The sequence below is a fragment of the Sphaerulina musiva genome, assembly GCF_000320565.1.
Source record: "Sphaerulina musiva SO2202 unplaced genomic scaffold SEPMUscaffold_8, whole genome shotgun sequence".
Lineage (NCBI taxonomy): Eukaryota > Fungi > Ascomycota > Dothideomycetes > Mycosphaerellales > Mycosphaerellaceae > Sphaerulina > Sphaerulina musiva.
In genome coordinates this window covers 362,742-385,510 of record NW_016017390.1, presented here as the reverse complement: position 1 = coordinate 385,510, position 22,769 = coordinate 362,742, and the positions used below count along the sequence as shown (strand labels likewise).

The following is a 22,769-nucleotide window of genomic DNA, read 5'->3' as shown; positions in this document are numbered from 1 at the left end:
AGAGAGAGAGAGAGAGAGAGAGAGAGAGAGAGAGAGAGGAAGGGGCGAGATTTTACATAGACCTCGTCCCTAGATTTTGATTTTTTCTTTTTCTTTTTTCTTTTTTTTTTTTTCAAACATCCCCGATTCGATATCCTCGCTTCGCGGCTGTAGGATATTATTATGTATTTCCAATAAATAAGGGAATCGTCATCGCCTGTCCACCTACCTACCTACCCAGTATATACATGTAAAAGTAAGGCAACAAGTAAGGTAGGTAAGGTACCTATGTAGGTACCTGTAGGTACCGCATGACCTGCTAGCCCTGACCTGACCTGCCCTGACTTACGTGTCCAACCCTCCCTCTCATTCAGCAAGGTTCTATAACAGACCTGAGATATATACAAACAAAACAAACCAAAAAAAGTCCCCCTTGACAGATTTTCTTTTTTCTTTTTTCTTTTTTCCAACAAAAGCTTCCCTCGTGACTTTGTTGAAATTCGTTGCTCACGAAGTCCATCACACTTTTTGGGCCTGTCTGAGAGAATCACACGCACATACACCCACCCTGTAGATGTTCGAAGTCACGGAATGAAATCGCGAGGATTCGTGTGTGTGTGTACGAGACAAGAGGCCAGAGAGTCTCGAGCTTCCTCAGCCTTGCAAAAGCCCTGTATGTGGTACTTGTAGTAAAGTAGAGATAGAGATGATCATCTTGTGTTATTGTTATTGTTGCCGCCGCCTTCCCAAACTCGATATTTCGTTGCAACGTCGTAGCAGAGTTGTAGCAGCTTCAATTCATCCTGCCATCTGACCAGAATTGAATCTTGCCCTGCGTTTGGGGAGGAGAAAAAAAAATCCATACGTCCGCCACCCCTGTAGAAGGGATCTTGCGTAGAGGTTGTGGATGATGATGATGATGATGATGAAGGCCCTTGGAAGCTCTCGTAGCTTTTCGCTGGTGGGAGTGCTTGGTTCGGAACAGTGGCGCTCAGTTTCAAACTTTCCTGGTTTGGGAGGGCTGTTGGCAGCAGCAGAGACTAGTCTGAGGTCTACTTCTTGGCACTTCTTTTGCTTTTGTTGTTACCGGATCGGTAAGGTCAAGATACTCTCTCGAGTGCCTAGACTCCGATGCCTTGGACGTGTAACGTTCAGCTGGATCTTCTGTCTTGGACCTGGGCAGACAATGATGGATGATCGAGGAAGGCTACTCGATATCATCATCAGCGATGATGGCAATTGGAGCTGCTTTGGGACAGAATGGTAGATGTCTTCAGGAGCCTTTCCAGGAACGGTATGACACGGCCAAAGGGATCATGTTTTCTGGGCTTCCGCACCACGCCTTTCGCTCGCTCATGGCACAGCACCACAGGTGTCACTGTCACTTTCACATCATCAAAGACTTCTTTCTGCGGCTCTTCCAGCTCGTCGTCCGACTCATCGTAGACTTCATCGTCCAGAAATTCATCCTCGTCGTCATCTTCCGACCAGTCTATGCGTTGCAGGACATCTTCAATGGGGCTCCGGCGGAGAGGCTTGTTGGGTAATGATGGACTCGGGGTCAGAGCTTCCAGGTGCATTTCCTCTAGACGTTCGAATGTGAACCCCGGCTCGATCTCCTCTATTTTCTCCATGAGGTGATCCAGGAGGTTGGCATGGCCTATCAACAGTCGGAGATCATGATCGGGTCGTTCGATGACACGCTGCAGTCGAGCACGAGCGAGGCTGGCTACGTGGTACGCTCGATCGATCGAAACGTCGTCGTTTTTCGTTTCCATGTTCCCCTCGCTCGGCGTGATCTCGTCTTCCCACGTAGTGGAGGTCGACATATCGGATTCGCTTGGTGATGGTTGTTCCAAAGACCCACGGCTGGGTGTTGAGACTGGTGGAATGCATGTAGGAGAACGATGGACCATGGTTGCCGCCAGGAATGACATGTCTTCACGAGGCGTTTCAAGAACTCGACTGGCGTCTAAACCTGCGGCGCATATCGCTATATGGTTGTATGCAGCAAGCTTCATCAGCTATGCATGACATACCTCCGAGCTTGATAAGCTTTTGCTCTCTCGGAAAGGGGCCTAGACGATTCTTTTGTAGAGCATTGTGACCAGATCACCAGCAAGAACATGAGAAGAGATTCTACAGCACCGCCCAGAATTTGAGAAATGTATAACGGGAGACCGGAACCTCTACTCACCGTGCGAGACGCTAGAAACCATGATCTGACCGCTACCGTGATCTCGGTTTTACACTTTGTTGGTGTCACCTGTGCATGTATCAAGCTTGCTCCGTTCCGCGACGGCTTACTACAGTACCGTTCACAAGTACCTGACAATGTATAAAAGGAAAGGGGTCTAGCAGTAATCGGGATAGTGTGAGACCAGAGCCAAAACAGAGAGATGCCAGGCCCTGCTCTCCCCCAAATGCCCCGCTGACATCAGACCCTGGCCTGTGGACGTAGTACAGACCAAGTACAGTAATAAGGTGAGGGTTGAGGGTGATAATAACGGGGGGTAAGGGAGGGGGAGGTTAGGTATGCAAGCTATCCGGGTCTGTCGATGGTATACCATTGCCTAGCTAGCTACCTCCTAGGAGGTACCAGAATGTGCATCATGGCAGCAACCGCTGTCGTTCGCTTCTTGCTTCTTCCCAAGTGATAAGCCATGTCCTCTTCGCCTGGGGCACTTTCCGCCGAACTTGTGGTTGCCCACCCACAGCATCGATGCTTGGAATGCAGATGAGAGTACCTGCATCTTGGCTCACTTCCACTGGTTTTCAGTACTGACTGGTACATGTACCTACGACGCTTTTGTGATCCTACACGTAGTAGTCCAAAAGACTATTTCACCCTTGCACCGCAGTCATGACTACTTCAACGACCCCACCAAGCGCAGTAAAACGCGTCTTCGAAACTGTCGAGCTTCTGGAAACGGTCCTCGTACAATTGAGCTCAAAGGATCTACTCCTCAGTCAACGAACAGCACGCTGCTTCCACGCGACGACCCAAGGCTCAATTACCCTTCGCAGAAAGCTGTTCCTCGAGCCCGACCTGAAGCTGGAAGGTAGACTCTTCAATTCTCACGAGACATCTCACGGTAGTGTGAAGAGACCGAGCTGCAAACCAGAGAACAATCGACTTCTACTTCGCGCATTCCCGGGATGCTATCCAACAATCACGCTGGTCATTATGAGCGACAGTACTGGAGTCCGGGCTGGTCACGACACTTCAAGTCCAGATGCGGATAGTGGCGAGAGAAAGAGGAGGAACGAACACTGGAGCTGGGATGTCTGTATTTCATTCCCTGCTGACGATAAGCCTTCTGTCCCTGAAGCTGTGGAATATCCTGAAGCTAGCTGGCGGCAGATGTACCTTTGCCAACCGCCTTGTGCAGATTTGTATCTCGTTCGGCGATGGCAGAAGGGATTGAAGCCAGCAATTATCAGGGATGGTGGGATCAAGATGGGCGACTTCGTTGAAGAGGCCACCAAAGCAGTGCCCGAATGCGATGGAAGAACCTGGTAAGACCAAACAGATATGAAGTCTGACATGTTGGGACGTCCCACTGATCATGTCCATCACTCCTGCAGGCATTCCAGCTACATCAGCTCCGATCGCGATTGGCACTTTGAAGGCAACATCAAGTGCGGCTCTGTGGAGGCGTAGGGACCCTACAGGTATCCATGGCACATGTCGTACTTATGATGCTGAAGAGTGCTTCCACAGATCGTCACCTGAGATCACCAAGAAGACGACGACGATGGCATTGCTGAACGAGTATGCGCACTCGCAGTCTCTAGGCGGTGGTACAGTTTCGGCGTGGTCTCACGACTGGAATCCTGGACATGCGGTAGAGTTCTCGATGAGCACAAGAGCTGCGCCATACTTGATCGACAAGTATCGAGGCTGACGGGTTGATAGTGGCTCGTGAGTCGGCGGTGGAGTGAAATGCTGCTCTCGAAGGCGTATGGTGGGCGTGGGAAAGCCTTCTGAGCTCCTAGGTCGTCTTGAGGATGTGATCCTGATGGCCATATAAAAGGTATCTCCATGTGCAAAACGCGCAGCATATCCCTACTTCTTCCGCAAATCTTCACTGCCATCATTTCTCGTGAAGACCTCATACTCGGTGCCCTCCTCAATCTTCTTCTTCTCCGTCTCATCAAAAGTGCCCTTGCCAGCGTACAGCATCGGCGCCTTGCCCGAACCTTCCAGCTCCGTACTCGTTGAAATGGGCCTGTTGCCTCTGAAGCGTTTCCGCATATCAATCATGCCGCGTTTGCATTGACCGTATCCGTGTTTCAGTTGTTGGCATTGCGTAGGTAGAGTGTCCACAAGCGGAGGTCGGAGGCAATCGGCAGGAGTATTACGATGGATCATCACGCAGTCGCTGTTTTGGAGACATTGCGCAAGTGCGGCTCCTGGTAGACCGAGTGGTGTTAGTACTGGCTGATGATAGAAATGATGAGAAGGAATGGACAGTGGCATACGTATGTCTGTGCAGGTGGCTGGCATGGCGGTATTGTGTATTGCGTGTTTTGTCGAGGGTCGGTCTGTACTTCACTGCTGCGGGGCCTTGTTGTGGATGAATTTGCAGGAGGTATTGGTGATCTGTAGATGGTGGGTGATGATCGAAGGCGGGTGGTGATGGCATAGATGGGTTGAGCGGATTGCCTTCCCCATTAGGACCGCTAGGGGGGTCATGCGCCATCTACATACATGTACCTACCAGGTATAAAACTACCTTAGGTACATAGAGCGGCTAGAGCCTAGAGGTATACTGGTATAGTGATAGGACACCAAAATTGACTACCCCAGGTCCCCAATGCACCCTGTCTCTCTCTTTACGATTTGGTCGTCTCAATCTGCACCCCAAGTCTCGCAGGTGAAACACTCCTCTGAAAAAAGCTCCATATCGCCATGCATTATCATGTGCATCGTGGGAGCACTCCATGATACCACACTTACATGACGTCTCGTTGACATGTGCGATGTGAGGAAATACATGATCCCGTGAGATCGCCCTAGCTTTCGTGTTTCTTGTGACAACAGGTGTTTCTGGATGTCCCAACCCTGGACCACGGGCACCCAATGCTGGAGTCCTTGAATTTCCGTGGTTGATCGTGGAGCCGGACGTGGTACCGCGTACAAGTCCGTACGGCATCTCACTACTTTTCCGTCTTTCTTCCCCCTTTTGATGTGAGTAAGGAAACTGCCTGTGACATGGCTACGTTGACGGGGCGATTGATACGCGCAGGCATTGGCTAGTGAGGAAAGGAAGCTAGGTACCTTACCTTGGATGAAGTGCAAGTCCAAATTGACCTTGATTGAGGTTGAATGAAATATTGATTGCCCACTTTGATGGAGTACAGGGAGTGAGGTACTGCACGGTACTAGCGCTGTACCTGCATGGAGGCGTCGTCAGCCACAGAGCTTCACAGAGGGAAGGGGCCCCACGAGAACGCGCAACTCCCACCAGCCATGCAATCGAGCGTGCTGCGTGAGGTGTGCACAGTGCTCAACGCTGTCCTTCTCCTTCTTTCTCGTCCCCGTCCACACGTCGGTCTTTCTCTTCTGCTTCCACTTTCCTTCATCCCCACATGTACGATTCATCATCCTTGATGTTGCTCTTCCTGCTTCGAACCCATTACATGGATCGGTGATTCTATTCCGGGACCAGATCGAGGACAGGACAGGACAGGACGACGACGACGACGACTCCTCACCATGTGGAAGCAGGTACTTACACACCACACAGCGCGCTCAGCTACATCCTCTCCTGTTGGGAGGGAAGACGACGGGAGGAGTGCGAAAGTGCATTGCTAACTATGATTTCTCGCGCGCAGCTGTTTGCCCTGCCGCCAGCGCTTCTCGCCTTCATCCTCGCTGCCCCTCTGCCGGCGCACGCCCAGTACCCACCTCCAGCATCGTACGATAACATCCTCCTGTCGCCTGTCGACCCCGAGGTGACGGTCGCCTACAAACAGCCTGCCAATGGCACCTGTACCACCGCCTTCACGACGCAAAAGCAGTATACCGGCTACATTGGGCTGCCTCCTTATACACTTGCACCCATACAGCAAAATTATTCCATCAACACCTTCTTCTGGTTCGTGGAAGCACGGCAAACGCCAGAGTCAGCCCCGTTGACCATTTGGCTCAATGGGGGGCCAGGATCGAGCAGCCTGTTTGGCTTTTTCAACGAGATTGGGCCTTGTGAAGTGGTGCAGATGGCAGACGGGTCATATGGAACACAAATGCGGACCTTTGGGTGGGATCGCATATCGAATGTCCTCTTCATCGATCAGCCCAATCAGGTCGGTCTATCCTACGATACTGCGACGAACGCCTCTCTCAATCTGTTCACCAACGAAATCTTTGAGCCTCCCACTTCTCCTGACCCCTCGCTCCCAAGCTTCATGTATCTCAACGGCACATTCGGGTCTGCGAACGAGAACTCGCCCACATCACACGTCACGAGTGCGAATACGAGCGAGATTGCAGCGGCAGCAACCTGGCACTTCCTCCAGACCTGGCTCTCGACATTTTCCCAGTACAATCCGGCGACTCGACCCAATGTCACCACTCCCAACTCGGACCAGCCTGCTGGTATCAATCTCTTCACGGAGTCATACGGCGGCAAGTATGGGCCAGTCTTCGCGTCGTACTTTGAGGAACAGAACGCGAAAATACAGAATGGACAGCTATCTTCTACAAATACCTTGCCGATCAAGCTGCAGTCCCTGGGCATTATGAATGGCCTTGTTGACGATCTTGTTCAAGACTACTACTACCCAGCGTTCGCATACAACAACACTTACAAAACGCCACTGATCGGCCAGACTACTCAACTGAACGCATTTAGTAATTTCACACGCCTGTGTGTACCAGCCATTCAGGCATGTCGCACCGCCACCTCGGATCCGTACGGAGACAATGACGCGACGAACGACTTGTGCGAGAGTGCACAGTATACGTGCAACAATCTGACAGCGCTTGCCTTGGGTGCTGGATATAATCCTTACGACATTCGCCAGAAATTGCCCAGTCCAGATCCACCCACTGCGTACGTCGAGTATCTCAACAACGGCTCTGTCTTGGAATCGATTGGAGCCCGCGTCAACTACACCGAGAGTAGCCCTTATGTGCAAGCCGGCTTCATCTCTACAGGCGATACGATCCGTGGAGATGCCATTCAAGATCTGGCCAACCTGCTCAAGCTTGGTGTGCGAGTGGCGTTCATCTATGGCGACGCCGACTTTGTGTGCAATTGGCTCGGCGGGCAAGCTGTAGCCTTTGCAGTGGCCGACGCTGTACCTTCATATCCAGTGCCCACTGGCGTATCGCTTACAGGATCTCCGATACCGCCCAGCTACGCGAGTGGCTTCAATCAAGCCGGATTCGCCCAGATTGTCGTGAATGACTCCTACGTGGGCGGTGCGGTTCGTCAGTATGCGAATTTGAGCTTTAGCCGTATCTACGACGCTGGCCATTTCGTGCCGTTTTACCAGCCCGAGACAGCCTTTCAGATCTTCGCCAGGATTATCTTGGGCAACGACCTATCCACTGGTGAAGACATTGACCTTGAGTTCTTCATGTCGAATGGGACGACGAATTCCACCCATACGAACAATGTTCCGGATGCACCAGAATCCACCTGCTGGGTTCGCAACTTTAACAGCTCGTGCACAGACGACGAGATTGATGCCATGAAGACAGGAAAAGGAATTGTACAGCACGGAATCTACTACCAGGAGTCCAAAGATATCACTCTGCCCAAGACGACGGTGATGGCCGGTGTACCTGGCAAACCCATGACGACGACGACGACTAGCAGCGGGATTTCAGCGAGCACCAGTGGGACCACGGTACCCCTAACGGGAGTTTACACGGCTACTGGAACACCAACGTCCAGTGGAGGTGCAGTGAGGCATGTCGCAAGCAGAGACAGCAGCCTGTCACTCACTCAGGCCGTGATTGTGATGGCGGGATTGGTTGCCGGCATGGCCATCAGGCTTTGAGGAGCACAAGGCATATCAAAAGTACACAGGAGAATGGCTCTGTTATTGTGGTTGTTGTTTTCGAAAAAGATACCCCAAAGCCCCAGAGAGTAATAGGTTGGCAGAGCATTATGTTGAGAACCTCCATGCCGGTTTTGCATGTTGAGATGTGTAGAAATAGGAAGGAGCGACGGAGCAGTGCAGTATTGTAATGGATATCCGCAGAAGGATTTCGCTATCAGTTCCAGATTCGAGCATGGCCGAACAAGCAATCAAAAAGATGTGGCGGGTCACGGGTGATGTCAGTTTTGTGAACAAGCCTCGCGCGATCATGCCTTTTGAGCAAGTTAATCATCCCGATCCATCAATCCATCATTATCATTATCATCGTCGTCGTCAACATGTCTCAACCGTGCATCCTCCATCGTGATCTGGGGGAGGGGAAACCCAAAAAAGATTAGGTATGTTACCTGTGTGAAGGAAAGTACGGTATGATTGATGAAAACAAGGGTAAAACGCCCTCAAACTGTCTTGAACTTTGAGGCAAAGAAGAAAAGAAAAAATAACATCATCATGCACATGTGAAGACCAGACAAGACCTGCCCAAAGAGGTACCTACCTCCTAGGAGGTAACAATGTTATTAGGTACTTGGCGCACGAACGATGCGGAAAAGAACCACACCCATAAAATTGGAAAAAGGAAAAAGAAAAAAGAAAAAAGAAACCCCACGATAGATGGGATAGGCTTGGAAAATGGCATGGCTTTTTGTCTGGGAAGGAATAGGAATAGAGGAATAGGAAGGGAACCTAACACACGAAGGAAGGAAGGAAGGAATTACGATACGATACGAGGGGGTCGGCATCGGAGTCGGAGTGGCACGAGTGAACACATTCAACCTTACCTTACCTTACCTTACCTTACCTTTTACATACCTGTATGCATTTTCCACCGTTTGTCGGCGGGTTACGTTCCGGTTGTTGTTCGCGACTTTACATGCTACATACCTCCTATTGTAGGTGCAAGGTATGTAGGAGGTAGGTACCATGTTACTGCGCCACAAGAGCCCTTCCTCCCCCCGGTATGACAGTAGGAGACTACCGAAGTAGTGCACTGTACATATGGAGTAGTACTGCTCCGGGGGGCGGTTTTTTTCTTTTTCTTTTTTGAAGGAGCGAGCGGCGGGTAACATGTAAGCGATGAAGACGGGGACAACACATGCAGCAAAAAAGTACATGTAGGAGGTAGGTGTGTACTGTGTGTAGGTACAGTTAGTAAGGTACCTCATGTATCAATGTACCGGCATCAGCAGACGATTATTAACATCATTAGCAGCATCATCATCATCATTAGCACTGCAGCAGCAGCATCAGCATCATCATCATTAGCACTGCAGCAGCAGCAGCAGCAGCAGCAGCAGCAGCAGCATCATTATCATCATCATCATCATTAGCACTGCAGCAGCGCTGCAGCAAGCGCTGCGGCAAGGCAAGCTGGACGCTGGAAGCAAGTGACTGACTGACTGTGCATGCATATGCATGTGCCGAAAAGGAAGGGAAGGGAAGGAAAACAAAAAAGAAAAGAGTCTGTCAAGTGCGCAACGTAATATACAATCACCTGGGCATTCCAATTGATCTCTTCTATCAGGTAGGTACATGTACCTTATTACTCACATCTTTTCCAGACCTACCTCCTGTACGTTCCATACTTTATCTACCTGCCTTACCTAGGTAGTATAGAAGAACCCCGTCACCCGTGCATGGCAACTGGCAACTTGGCAAGTAACATTGTAACATGCAACATGTACAGTACCCTTTTACGGTAGTACCGTATGTAGTGTTAGGAACCATATTGTCGGGCGAGCCTTTCCACAGCCTTATATATTAGAAACGATCTTCGGCCGGGTTTGGCAAAAGCAAAATAAGGTATAAATGCCGCTGCGTTGCCGGTAGCCATATGATCTCGAATTGACAGGGGGTGTGTGTGAGAGAGAGACCGAGAGAGAGAGAACCTTATGGAAGCGAGATTTGAGAGAACCTGGAAGGAAAGAAAAAATAAATAGCGCGCGCGGCCGGCATCGGTCCTTTTCTTGTGAGTTTTTTATTTTTTTTTTCTTCTTTTACGACGAGGGTGGATGTGTGGTTGGGTGGGTGATGAGAGGATAGGGGGGATTGAGGAATGGTATAGAAAGAGAGACAGGCGAGAGTAGAGGAGGTCGTGTGAATTAGGAATAGCTAGGTTATCGATATCATTACCTAAATAAGTTACCTGTAGTTGGTATGTATTCGCAAATCGCAAGTCTCACGGAGTAGCGGTGGGTGGGTGAAGCGGAGCGGGAAGGTCAGGTAGGAAGGTCAGAGGCAAAGGCAGCAGCTGTGGACTTGTGTGGTCTGTCCAGGCCTAACGCTTCAGGTTAGGTTGGAGCTTATCTCTCCCTCTATACCGTCCTGTGAGTCAGCGCCTCGTTTTTGCGTCTCACATGATCACGTTGGTCGGGTTCACGTTGTACGGTAGTCGTGCTGCTGGCGCTGCGGTGGTGTCGCCGGTAGTAGCAGGTACCTGTAGGAGGTAGTCAGTGCCAGCCCTTCTGACTCCCGGTATGCCGTTGCCGTTCTCTTTGTCCTGATGCTGCCACCACCTCATCTTCTCTCTTCTCTCTCTGTTCTCCGCTCTCCGCCCTCCGCCCTCTGCCTTCTACCTTCCGCGCGCATACAAGACTACCACCACCCTATACCATACCACACCACACCGCACCCCACCAGCCCGCCATTGCATCCTCTCTCTCCCGTCGGGGCCTCTACGCTCACATGGCCATTGACCATTGCGCTGACAAAGAAAGTGCCCAGACAGTGCGGCCAGGCAGTCAGGCATAGCCACTGTACCTACTCCAGGTACCTTCACTGATGGCGGAGTGGGCATTCCGTGACCGCGCCATCACCTCCCGGCGACAGTCCTTTCGACGCTCACTGGCCGAGGCAGGCTTGGCTGATGACGCCCTGGAGCGATTGGAACAGAAGCGCAGGCAGCTGGACGAGTCCATTCACAAATATATTGCTGCCAAGGAACGAGAATATCGGAGTTTCGAGAAGGACATCATCCAACGCCTTGGCCACGCGTCCAATGACGCGAAATCCACTCCAGACACACTCGCATCGCCGCCGCGGGCGCGAGAAAAGCGGGAGCAACAGGAGGAACAACAGCAAAATGTCGTGGATGCGTTGCTGTCAGCGGGGCTGCGAAGGGAGAATATTGGCCAGCCGCACTCGATAGCGATGGTGGGCGAGAGAGGCGCGACTCCAACATTGGAGGTGCGATCATCTCTGGCTGGCTTGACAGACCGGAGAGGCAGCAAAGAGAGGGAGAAGGAGTTCATTGGAGTCTTCACGCCCACATATCTGCCCGCGCTGGAAAATGGCAGTGGTGGCAGCAAACGGGCAGACTCTGCGCCGCCGGTAGTGGAAACGCCGGGACAGGCACAAGTCGTCGCGCCGTCAATCGACTCAGACATACACCGCGCAGACTCCGACTCGGTGCTGCAGGCGAAGCAGAAGAGACCGATACAGCTACAGTTGGCGAGTCGGACATCGTCGTCGGGCTCATCAGCAGATGGGAATGGGCACAGTAGGCTGACTTCGGCACTGAAATCACCCACCCATCCTCGTCCCAAGAGGAAGCGAGTGTCATTGGCGGTGGGCAATACCATTGTGGCGCCCTCGGATAATGTACCCTCGACTCTGGGATCGAACAATAGCACGCCCTCGCACTCACGAACTCGATCTCCCAACAACTCTTCGCCCAAAGATTCGCCACAGTCCCCACAGGCACAGGAGGAAGAGCCATCGATGGCAACAACGCCTGCATCATTTTCATCACTAGGTCCAGCAAGCATGACAAGTCAGCTTCCCCCCAGCAGTGACAGTAAGGGGAAGCAACCTGCAACATCTCCGACACCAAACACTCTTGCTGCTGCTCTATCTGCCAAGAAAATTAATGCAGACGGTGATCTCGATTTTGGACTAGACGACGATGACATGAGTGCCAATGGCAATGAAGCCGCAAACTTCTCCCAAGATAGCGATGATGGGATCACGGGGCGAGTGAGACGAGACAATGACGATGACGAGGCGTATGAGTCCAGTGAAGGACCGATGCATCAGCAGAGCGGCGAGGTCGACGATCATGCTGAGCATATCGAATTCCACCCAGGCTCGGTACAACGAACGAATAGTCCAGGGTATCGACGTCCTTCAGTGACAACTGATCCTGTGTACAAAGGATCGGATACTGCACTGGTAGAGCACAACGCATCAGTGCAGCAGATGTATGGGTCAACGATACGGCCACAAGCATCGTTTGTTGCTGGTTCATTGGGAGAGTCATTCATGGCATCGAATGCTGCACGGATGATGAGGGATCGAAGAGCGAGCGAGCAAACGCAGGTTCGCTCATAACATGCTGACGAGACCACGAAACATGTAATACCTATCACTCTGGGTTTGGGGTAAGGCATTTTGGTCGTAAAGATACCCAGTGTCGTTTTTGAGTACGCACAAATGAGAAAGAAGTAATTCGGTTGTCCATATGTCACTTCCTAGCTACATACCAAACTTCTGATGAGCGTTGGCAGCGTTGATACCCTGGATTGGCATGGAGATGATAACGTGACACTTGCAGCAGCAGCAGCATACTGACGTTTCTTCTCACAGTATCTCGGAGAAGTTGTCTCTACAGCAAATAGCGGAAATGCGCAGCTCAGCAATCAGCAATCAGCACACACAAACACACAAACACACACACACACACCCACACACACACAATATCCCAAGAGTCCAGACCCAAGACCCTGGTCTGAAAACTGCCCACCATCGTTGCATCGCCCAGCTCCGATGCTTGCATCCCGGATTGCCGGCGCCGAATTGATAGGCCCTCCGGTGGAGCCCGCTCGGGCTTGCCACTTGCGGTATATTAACTGCGAGCTGTTGTTCAAGGGTGGTTTTTGTACGACAAACCTCAATCAACCACATCATCACACAACACACCACTACCTTCTCCACATACCATGGCCATCACCAGCAAGATCACTGTTCACAAAATCACCCCTCCTGCAGGCGCAAAATACGACATTGGCGCTGAGATCCGCGGGGCGGACTTGGACAACCTCACTCCGGTTGACTTTGATGTTATTCGCAAGGCTCTGTACGAGAATCAAGTTGTCCTCTTCAAGAATCAGCAAGATCTTTCTCCACGGGCGCAATATGAGCTCACACAACTCTTCGATCCCGAAGCACAATCCTATGGCCACGGCAAAACGATCGACGCCAAACGCTCGATCCTTCATCCAGACCTGAAGACGATCCCCCATCAACCCCAAGTTCAAGTGATCGGTAACGGGCCGGTCGCCGAATTCCAGGGCCTCAAAAACATCACTCTCAAACATCCTCATCACAAGACCTTCCACAAGGATGTCATCTCGCCCGAGGATGACCGAGACAACACCCGCTTCTACCGCTGGCACATCGATGCAGCCCTATACGACCTGAACGCTCCTCGTGTCACGAGCTTGATGGCCGTCAGCGTCCCCAAGACCGAGCAACAAACGCTTCGCTATGACGATGGCACCGGCGACAAGCTGAGCGTGCCCCGTGGAAGCACCGTATTCGCAAGCTCTTACACCATGTACGATCTCCTTTCCGAAGAAGACAAAGAGTTTGTGCGCACGACCAAAGTCCAATATGCCCCTCATCCCTACGTCTGGATGTCCCCGGCCAAGAGCAAAAGTGATGGTCTCGGTCTCGTCTCCGAGGGGCTCGAACTTTCCCCCTCGCAACTCCCCGAAATCGATGAGTCCAAGATTAAGATTCTTCCCATGTGTTGGAGAAACCCAGTGACGGGCAAACTGGCGTTGCAAGTCCATCCTTCGGCTGTACAGAAATTGCATCTGAAAGATGGCACCGTCATGGATGATCTCGAGCAGGTGAGGGAGACTGTTCATCGTCTCCAGAGACCGGGTATTGCTCCCGAGTTGATCTATGCTGTGGATTGGGAGGCTGGCGATTTGGCCTTGTTTAACAATCATGGTGTGTTGCACTCTGTCACCGGCTCGTTTTTGCCCGAGGAAGTAAGGATTTTCCGGCAGTGCAATTTGGCTGCGAGTGAAGAGCCTCTTGGACCGTTGCTGTAGGGGTCATGATTACCAGACGTTGCGTGGAAGGTTTTGAATGGGGGAGGCTTTTGTTTTTTGCTTTCTGATTTTTTTTTTTCTTTTTGGATTTCTGTTCCCTTTTTTTGAGCAAGGCGCTGGAGATTTTTTCTCTTTATTTATGATACCCCCGTGTGTGGATCGACAGATTACAGATCTACCTGCTTGGCTGCTATGATGATGAGCAAGGCGCTGTGAAGGTTACCTCCCTACAGGTTTATTTAGAGAGAAAAAGAAACCCAGATCTACCTGCTATGTGTGGTATATAAGGTATATATACCTGATATATTGAATAAAATGCTATGGACATTGCCTTGTTTTGAACACCTCTATGGACTTGACAGACATCCTTACGCGACGTGGTATAGCATGACTTGGAAGTCTGCTGTAGCGCCGTATCTGCGAGTTGTGATGGGTAATGTGCCTGAACTGTAGTGTCGTCGGTTTCGTTGGCAAGAGCGGGATGTACTTGCTGACTCATCATAACGTATTCTATAACACGGCCAGACCAGAATATCTGCCAGAAACATCGACGGACTTTCATGGCACAACCTACGCTGACGACGACCACGTCGAAGCGGTACGCAACCTTCACCGACCTGCCACCCGAACTCTGGGACCATATCGCTACCTATCTCCCTACTGCCAGTGCCGTCTCGGCTCTTTCCCGTACCAACAAGAGCCTCTACGCCTTTGTCGAAAAGGACGCCTGGAAGTCCTTTGCCAGGACCCATTTCCCAACACTATGCGCGCCAGATGTGCCTCTCTCCAAGCATGCGGCACGTACTCTGACCAGTCTGTCGAAGGCCTGGGATAGACGAGCATTCATCGCCACCTACGTCGAGCCCAGCCATGATATCACCGTATTTCCCGGCTCCAAAAAGGCCACCACATGGGAGAGTCCACACGGGCAGACCATTGGCTTCACGCCCCTGATAGACGTGTATGAAGACATTGAGGAGAACTGGCAACACAGGACGGAGACCCTTGCCTTCAGCGCTGGAGCTCAGATATGCATTCGCCACACCACACGTGGCGGCGGCGGCGGATCGGACGTGAAATGGGCGACTTATAGACCTCTGGCAGCACGTGAAGGCCAGGACGATATCACGACGATGCATCTGCTTCGTCCAGATGATTCACTGGGCGACCAAAGGCAGCATGTCATCACTGGCACCGCCAGAGGGGACTTGCGCCTGCTCGGTATGCCTCTGGACGACCCATATGACCAGGACGTAAGAACGACATACTTTGCAACGCAGGGAATGCCTGTGAGATCAAGTAGCTTGTTACAAGAGCAGTCTCAACCCACATTACTGGCCACGAATCTGGGAGACTCCAGGATTGCTCTCTACAATGTTGACTCGGAGCAGTCCAAGATTTGCGCATCGAGCCAATTCGATCTCAAGCCGATTTTGCGGCCAGACGGCAATCCCTCGCCAAATCACCGAGCATGGTCTACGAACTTTCTATCGCGGACATCTTTGGCCATTGGTGCAGGTCCTTCCGAGAAGCCCATCCACGTATACCCGATCACCGAGAGTGGTCTATCGCGAGAAGGTGTGAGGAAGCTTGGGCTCCAAAATGACCCCGATGGCCTTGATGGTAAAAGATCTACATCCAATGTGTATACCATGGTTCCATTATGTGCCGACAATGGCGCTTCGGGAAGTGGAAATGTCTTCTTGTCCGGTGCGTACGATGGCGTTGTACGTTTGCACGACCTGCGCTCAAATCGCGATGTCGAGCAAGCTTACGTCGATCCGGCTGATGATAGCGCTGTATACACCATCTTACCGCGAGGCCAAGAGAAAATGCTTGTCGGTTCAAGCCGTCATAACCTGTGCAAAGTATTCGACTTGCGGCTTGGAGCCAGGTGCTACAACTATTTAGATATCACTCAGCCCAGACCAGGCGGCTCCAGCGCTGAGAGCGCCGACGGGGACTACAACATCTTCCTCCGATCTAGCAGTCCTGCCTTCACCGTGCGTGGCAGTCGGTGGAATCGCAATGATCACGCCCGAGCCCTTGAATCAAGTGTCTACTCGCTTGCATCACCATCAGCACACTCGCCATACATCTACGCCGGCGTCGAGAGCGCAATCATGTCTCTTTCATTCACCGAATTGCTAGACCGACACCCTGATCCGGCATACTTCCAGCCCTGGCCTGCGAACAAGAGCCAGAATGGGAATGACCACGGAGCTGATGGCAAACTGGTCTTGAATCTGGCCATGTATGATCAAGATTCCAACATGAATTTGAAGGTCCAGCGTGGTTATTGGGAAACCTGGCGAGCTGCAGCGCCGAAGGGGGAATTTGGCGTGAGAGAGCAGCAGATCAGGCTGGACGAGAGATGGAGGGGCCCGAACTCATTCGGACCGTAAGTCGACATCTCTGCGTCCGCACTGTTCGGACGACATATGTCAGGTCCGCGTCTCGGAGACAGGTTCGTTGTGCAGAATAATACCTGTAGTAATATTTGTGGTTGTCAGGAGTCGTGCTTCAATTTTCTCCTAGGTCTATACGAAGTGTGGACCTGGAATCCTTACGTCTGCATGTGACCAGCCTTAGCGGGCTTGTTTCTTGGCGTCAGCTCATGTTTTCGAGATCGCCAACCTGCATCGGCATCCTCGTCCTCTCCACCATCATCACCATCACTAATGCTTTCCCAATAATTGCAGCAAATCGAAGTGTTGCCCGGGGTTCATAGGTAAGGTATCTTTGATTTCAGCCGTTATTCTGATACATTGACACTTTCTACATTTTAGGTACTGGTACAGAATGCAGACAGCATCCACACATACAATAGGGTCTCATATACTGTACAACGTCTTATCCCAGATAAGTCGTGGCAAGGCCCTTGCTAATACACGCCTGAGATGCGAGCACGCGGCCTCTGTTGAATAGGCACAGAGGATCGTACTTCTCTTTAATCTGCACCAGTCGGTTGAAGTTATCCACGCCCCAGACCTCCTCGGCTTTGGAGTAAGGTGCACTGCTTCCGATTAGATGTGCGCTGGTTGATGCACGGAAAAGGGTGGGCGGGACTTACACATAGTTGGGATAATCGTAAATCGCAGGTTCCCCCAGTTCGTTCTGGAAGTCCCGAAGATACGACATCATGCCGTCGCGGTCCTGGGTGTACAAGAACTCAGTGGAGTTGTCGCTGGACCACTCTCCCGATGTGAGGGTGATGTGAGACGAGGTGGAGTGAGGCCAAGCAGTATCGGAATCTTTAGCCGGTCCGGCACCGTTCCAGCCTGGAAGCACATCTGAAGAACGTCAGCACATGGTTCATGGATCGAGATCACGCATGGCGCCACTACTACTCACACTCATCGACCCACAAGGTGTGACCCGGGTCTTCTCCCCTGCGCATCAGTCCGTTGATGGTCTCCTGGTAGCTGGCAAAGGTCTTCTCGTAGAATTCGATGGTCGAGTTGGTGTGGCTCTTGCCATAGAACAGTCGATTGTATCCGTACGGATAGTTTGTTAACAGGTACTGGTCGAGGGTCTTGATCGAGAAGGTTTGCAGCGAGACGGAGTCTGCTTTTTCGTAAAAGCTGCTAAACGACTCGTTGAACTTTGCCCAGGACCCTCCAAAGTAGATGGCGTTCAGCTGGAAAGTGAATTGACGTTCGAGGATTGGAACCAGCGCGCCCGGGTTAGATGGATCTTTGAAGTAGTACAGCAGTGCTGGAAATGCATCCGCGTCCGTGTTGCTCTCGAACCATGCGGCTGTCTTGTTGAACACTTCGGCCGACTTGTCCTCGCCCCACACGATTGTGCCGACAAAAACCTCTCCTGGATCAGGATATGCTTGGACGTAAAAGTGCGTGACGACACCAAAGCCCAGCCAGCCTCCGCCAGTGGCTGCCCAGAAGAGGTCACTGTACTCATTGTATGGATTCGCATAGACGATTTTGCCATCAATGAGCACAACTTCAATGCCGAGAAGGCTGTCGACAGCCACACCATATCGATTCGTCTGGAATGCGATACCGCCGCCGAGCAAGAAGCCTCCCACGCCAATCGACGCAGCTCGAGGGCCTAGGAATGCCCATCCCGTGCCGTCGAGTGCGCTGTAGACGGAACCGGCCTCGGAGCCACCACCGATCTTCAGCACTGCCCATTTGTCAGAGCCACTCGCGGGCTCTTCGACAATCTCCGTTGACCCAATTTCCCTCAAGTCAATTACGACACTCGGAGTCTGACCACCTCCAATGTCCGCGTGGCCTCCGCCCAGGATGGCGAACCCATCGGTCCAGAGAGCATGCACGCCCGAGTAGAATTGCAGAATGATGCTGACATCCTCGGGCGTTTTGGGGAACAAGATGGCTTCGGGAAAGATTTTGCGATTCTCGGTCCAGATGCGCCCAAGGGAAGTGCCATACTGCATATCTCCAGGGTATGCGATCGTTGCATTGCTCAAAGTTTTGCCCAGCGCCGAAAGAGCATCGCTCTTGCTTGTGAAGTTGGCATTTCCAATCGTCGTGAGTGGAGTGACTGGTACCGTGTTGTTGTACTCTCGTTGCTGCCAGGCAGTGGCTGCAAACACCGATGGCACTATCGCCAAAAGGCAGCTGTATACCAGACGCATTTTTTACCACAAAGAAAGTGGGAGAAGAACAAAGTGAGGGAGTTGTGTGTGTGATGAGAGCTGCTACTTCGTGACATGGCAGTCCAGTATTAAATAACGTTCGTTCCACGATGCCGAAAGAGTTCCATGTGCTCTGAGGGCTACAGGTGTGCAACCCAAGCCAGCTTCAGCAGTAGGCCCGATCATCAGCCCAGTGTGAAGACGCCAAAACATGCCGGTCTCAAAGTGAATTAGTAGATAGACCGCTGTCGGAATGAACTGCCGAGATTATTGTGTACTTGACCCTTGCTGACCATGTGCTGTTGCTGATGGCTGATGCCACCCTTTGTTTTTCCATGGAATAAGGTCCCCAGCTGGAGAGCATCAGGAGCCTAGACTCGCTCTTCTCCTCTCTTCTCCTCTCTTTCACACTCTGAGAAGTGAGGTATTCCCCCACTCCCCCCCTCCCCTTTCCATGGAGAATTTCATGTCATGTTCCGTCTCCATTGATCTCGTTCAGCATGATTACATAATAGGCTTGGACGTCTTTCTCACCTAATTCAGACAACCTCCATACGTTCAGTCGATAGGTGGGCATCCACATTCCATCCCAAATCATCAATTCTTCCGGTCTTGGGGCATATGGGGCATATCTCTTTCATGTCGTGAATTTTCTCAAAAAGGAAGAAGACATTTTGTTACCTACATGTATTGGTACAATACTTCATTCGGCGCTATTCCAACTGCATCGGAGCCCCCACACACGCAGGCGTAGTAGCAGTGAACTACTGCGCCTATCATTAATTTTCCGCATTGGCAGCCAGAACTACTGCGCCTATATACATCCGCACCAACCCCACAGGCGAGCCACCGCGCTACGAGTGAGTACAAGCTTCGGGCTTGGGCTTGGGCGTAGGCTTGTTGGGCTCGGTCTCAATGAGGTGCGAAGAAAGGCCCTGATCCCCATCCCCTATACTCGTGTTGTAAAACGACTACCGCCAACGAAGCAGTCGGGGATAGTCGTGTGCGATATCGTCTAACTTGTGGTCAGTGCTGTATACAAGTACAAATCTTACTCATCAACAAGGAACAAGGCAACAATCGGCATATGTTGGTCTTACTTATGTACCTTTATGTACACGACACTGGGATCGGAGTTTCTGTCTACGAGTACGAGGCCCAAGAAGTCCACTTGCACCCTTCGAAAACCGAATACAAGAGAAGTCTCCGTGCTTCGGAGTCGGGCTCCACTAGCTGGCTTCAGATTGAGACCACATGGGGCACGTATCCTAGTATGTACTATATGTACAGTCTGATCGCCGCTGATCGCGTGGGTCTCAGTGGTTCAATCAGAACTCAAGCAAAACCAAACTCCGAGGTATGATGAACAAGAACAAGAAGACGACGACGACGACAAGTTGGAGGCGTAATATGGATTCGGGGCCCAACGATATGGAGACCCGCTAGCGTGCGAGAGATATTTCAAGTCTAGATATGGCATTTGTTCCCCGGCGGGTCCTCGGACACAGTGGCATAGTACTAGCAATGGCGCCGGACTGCGACACTTTCATTTCGTGTGCTGGATGTATGCACACCATGTGGCAAAGTCTTGATGAACTGCCGGACAACCAAGGCAACGGACCGGACAATAGGAGACTAGGCAGTCGACCAGGCCACTAAAGAGCGATAGCCACACGTGCTATCGATTCGCACACCGCGAGGGCAATCATGCAAGGGTTCTTCCGGGTTTGGCATATCCGCCTGCCTTTCGATTGACGCTCGACGGGCGACGGCCAATGCTCCACGGATCGTACTTGTTGAGCATTGAGCTCGATGGACGTCGCTCGGAGCATTCAAGAGTCTTTTTTTTTCGCTCCTCCGCTGGATACGATGCACGACACGTACGACCATCAGACCAAGCCACGGGTCCTTTATCTAGGTGCCCCGAAGCATACATCTCGCAGCATACGGAACGAGTATGCAGAGAGTTTCGACATCGATGTGAGTGGAGGGCATGCATCTCCGTCGGTCTTCGTGGGATCAGGAAGCAAAGGGAAGGGAAAAAACAAAGACTAAAACAAAGTTGCGTAGATACTGGATGTGTCGACACGAGCAGAACTGATCGATCAGTTGGCTCCACTCGTCGCATCGCGAGGACCCTATACAGCTGTGGTCTGTCGACTCGGACCACAGCCCTTTGAACCGTTCGATGCTGAGCTGCTCGCACCGTTGCTTCCGCAGCTGCAAGTCGTCGTCTCCGCACAGAGCGGATACGACGATTTCCATGTCGACTGGATGACCCGACAGCACATTTGGTTTGCCAACACTCGCAACGCCACCAGCAATGCCACGGCAGATATGGCCATGTTCCTCATGCTCGCGAACCTGCGCAACTCGAGACGCGCCGAAAAAAGCTTCCGAGCAGGTCAATGGCGAGGCGGACTTCCTCTCTCGCGAGATCTCGATCGTCTCAAATTGGGAATCGTCGGTATGGGATGCATCGGTAGTGCTCTGGCTCGCAAAGCTACAGCGCTGGGCATGCAAGTACAATATTTTGCGCGAAACGGTGGCATCTCTTCCCGCGCGCCTGAAGGAGCTCTGGCATGCGAGTCTCTCCAACAACTTCTCCAGACTTCCGACGTCGTCTCCTTGCACTGCCCCCTCACCAAAGACACCCATCACATGATCGGCGAAGCCGAACTCGCCCAAATGAAACCCGACGCCTACCTCATCAACACCTCCCGCGGCGGAATCCTCGACAGCAACGCCCTCATCTCCGCCCTCGAATCGCATCAACTCGCCGGCGCAGGCCTCGACGTCTTCGAAAACGAACCCGCGGGGATTGATCCGTACTTTTTCACCAGCGACAAGGTTATTGTACAACCTCATCTCGGAGGCCTCACCGAAGGGTCTTTCGAACGTGCGGAAATCGAATGTTTGGCGAATATTAAAGCTTTTTGTCAGACGGGTCGTCCTCGTGCCCCCGTCAATTCTGTCACTCCTAAAATCGAACGATCGGACAGCGGGGTTTATTCGGGTTCGAGTATGTGCCAGGACTCTGCGAGCCGCACATACTGTACCTTCTAGGTTTAGGGGTGAGGTTAGGGGTTGGGGTGGGGGGGAACTGGGTTGCCATGAGACAATCTTATCTTGTTGTCTGGTTATCTGATAGACTTTTGAGATGATGGATGATGATGATGATTACTTCTTGTACTCCCTTCGTTTTCATCTCCCAGCATGTTATACGAGGCTCTTTGAAAAAAAGCTTCGTTTGTTGGGTCCGAGTCGAATGGATGTATGTAGCGTAGCCCTGGGGGTTGGAATGGTTGCGCATCATCATGTCTTTTGTGGAATTTTTTCCCTACAGGTTTTCACGAGGGGACGTTCATAGAGATGATCTACGAGAGAGAGAAAAGGAGGAACTTTTCGACGCGAATTTCCTCTGTCGATATTTACCTACCTACCTCCCTTACCTACCTTCACCCTGGAGTTTTGCTACCCAGACAGACAGAATCCAACAGCTTTCTTTCCATACAATCAGTACCTTTACGTAGATATACCACAGACAGCACAGACCAGATACATTCCAGCCCATACCAGCCCCTACCAGCCCCAACCCAGCCTAGCCTATCTTCTCCGGCTAACATTCTCCGTAAGCTACAGTAGCTCGTTTGTCATCATTTATACTGGATAAGGCCAGACAGAAAAATGATCGACTATGTAGAAACTTGAAGGGGGTTGCTTTTGATTGTAATCCTTGACCCCCTGACCCCTGACCCCTGACCCCTGATCCCTAAATCCTTGAGGTCGATTACGCACTATGTATGCAGGTGAGGTGGATACGTACAGCATTGTACCCTTGAACTACCTCCTAGGCCAGGTTAGGTATTTAGTTTAGTTTAGTAGTTCTGTAGCGGAGGAATAGCTGCTGTAGATCTGTAATATAGGAGAATTATTTTTTAGAGGGAAAAGAGGGGGGGGGAGACTATTAATAATACTGGCTATATAATAATATA

General features: G+C 51.6%; 9 protein-coding genes across 9 annotated transcripts; 6 read left to right on the top strand and 3 right to left on the bottom strand.

The window, feature by feature from the left end:
- Nucleotides 1-113: 113 nt before the first annotated feature.
- Nucleotides 114-1,953, bottom strand: SEPMUDRAFT_150546 (uncharacterized protein). Its single transcript, XM_016906250.1, has one exon. It carries the CDS (start codon nt 1,914-1,916, stop codon nt 1,203-1,205), a length of 714 nt encoding a protein of 237 aa, XP_016758559.1. The 5' UTR covers nt 1,917-1,953; the 3' UTR covers nt 114-1,202.
- Nucleotides 1,954-2,502: 549 nt separating this feature from the next.
- SEPMUDRAFT_127159 (uncharacterized protein) lies at nt 2,503-4,544 on the top strand. Its single transcript, XM_016902129.1, has 2 exons — nt 2,503-4,395; nt 4,465-4,544. The coding sequence occupies exon 1, from the start codon at nt 2,843-2,845 to the stop codon at nt 3,500-3,502; it is 660 nt and encodes a 219-aa protein (XP_016758557.1). The 5' UTR covers nt 2,503-2,842; the 3' UTR covers nt 3,503-4,395; nt 4,465-4,544.
- SEPMUDRAFT_49869 (uncharacterized protein) lies at nt 4,049-4,489 on the bottom strand (the record flags this gene model as incomplete). The annotated part of the gene is made up of 2 exons (XM_016909136.1): nt 4,049-4,395; nt 4,465-4,489. The coding sequence occupies 2 exons, from the start codon at nt 4,487-4,489 to the stop codon at nt 4,049-4,051; spliced, it is 372 nt and encodes a 123-aa protein (XP_016758558.1).
- A 1,116-nt stretch (nt 4,545-5,660) lies between the features above and the next one.
- On the top strand, nt 5,661-8,117 carry SEPMUDRAFT_150543 (alpha/beta-hydrolase). The gene is made up of 2 exons (XM_016906249.1): nt 5,661-5,713; nt 5,821-8,117. Exons 1-2 carry the CDS (start codon nt 5,702-5,704, stop codon nt 7,993-7,995), a joined length of 2,187 nt encoding a protein of 728 aa, XP_016758556.1. The 5' UTR covers nt 5,661-5,701; the 3' UTR covers nt 7,996-8,117.
- A 2,545-nt stretch (nt 8,118-10,662) lies between these two features.
- SEPMUDRAFT_150542 (uncharacterized protein) lies at nt 10,663-12,804 on the top strand. Its single transcript, XM_016906248.1, has one exon. It carries the CDS (start codon nt 10,876-10,878, stop codon nt 12,421-12,423), a length of 1,548 nt encoding a protein of 515 aa, XP_016758555.1. The 5' UTR covers nt 10,663-10,875; the 3' UTR covers nt 12,424-12,804.
- A 42-nt stretch (nt 12,805-12,846) lies between these two features.
- Nucleotides 12,847-14,317, top strand: SEPMUDRAFT_150541 (Clavaminate synthase-like protein). Its single transcript, XM_016906247.1, has one exon. The coding sequence runs from the start codon at nt 13,032-13,034 to the stop codon at nt 14,151-14,153; it is 1,122 nt and encodes a 373-aa protein (XP_016758554.1). The 5' UTR covers nt 12,847-13,031; the 3' UTR covers nt 14,154-14,317.
- Nucleotides 14,318-14,540: 223 nt separating this feature from the next.
- On the top strand, nt 14,541-16,558 carry SEPMUDRAFT_165133 (uncharacterized protein; the record flags this gene model as incomplete). The annotated part of the gene is made up of 2 exons (XM_016908155.1): nt 14,541-14,591; nt 14,750-16,558. 2 exons carry the CDS (start codon nt 14,541-14,543, stop codon nt 16,556-16,558), a joined length of 1,860 nt encoding a protein of 619 aa, XP_016758553.1.
- A 399-nt stretch (nt 16,559-16,957) lies between these two features.
- SEPMUDRAFT_165132 (FAD-binding domain-containing protein) lies at nt 16,958-18,987 on the bottom strand (the record flags this gene model as incomplete). The annotated part of the gene is made up of 4 exons (XM_016908154.1): nt 16,958-17,169; nt 17,227-17,446; nt 17,508-18,757; nt 18,965-18,987. 4 exons carry the CDS (start codon nt 18,985-18,987, stop codon nt 17,007-17,009), a joined length of 1,656 nt encoding a protein of 551 aa, XP_016758552.1. The 3' UTR covers nt 16,958-17,006.
- A 1,656-nt stretch (nt 18,988-20,643) lies between these two features.
- SEPMUDRAFT_143125 (2-Hacid_dh_C-domain-containing protein) lies at nt 20,644-21,938 on the top strand (the record flags this gene model as incomplete). The annotated part of the gene is made up of 3 exons (XM_016903028.1): nt 20,644-20,754; nt 20,845-21,712; nt 21,841-21,938. The coding sequence occupies 3 exons, from the start codon at nt 20,644-20,646 to the stop codon at nt 21,936-21,938; spliced, it is 1,077 nt and encodes a 358-aa protein (XP_016758551.1).
- Between the last annotated feature and the right edge of the window lie 831 nt (nt 21,939-22,769).

Coding starts and splice junctions, on each gene's coding strand:
- SEPMUDRAFT_150546 (XM_016906250.1), bottom strand. CDS start 1,916: ATGTCATTCCTGGCGGCAACCATGGTCCATCGTTCTCCTACATGCATT.
- SEPMUDRAFT_150542 (XM_016906248.1), top strand. CDS start 10,876: ATGGCGGAGTGGGCATTCCGTGACCGCGCCATCACCTCCCGGCGACAG.
- SEPMUDRAFT_150541 (XM_016906247.1), top strand. CDS start 13,032: ATGGCCATCACCAGCAAGATCACTGTTCACAAAATCACCCCTCCTGCA.
- SEPMUDRAFT_127159 (XM_016902129.1), top strand. CDS start 2,843: ATGACTACTTCAACGACCCCACCAAGCGCAGTAAAACGCGTCTTCGAA.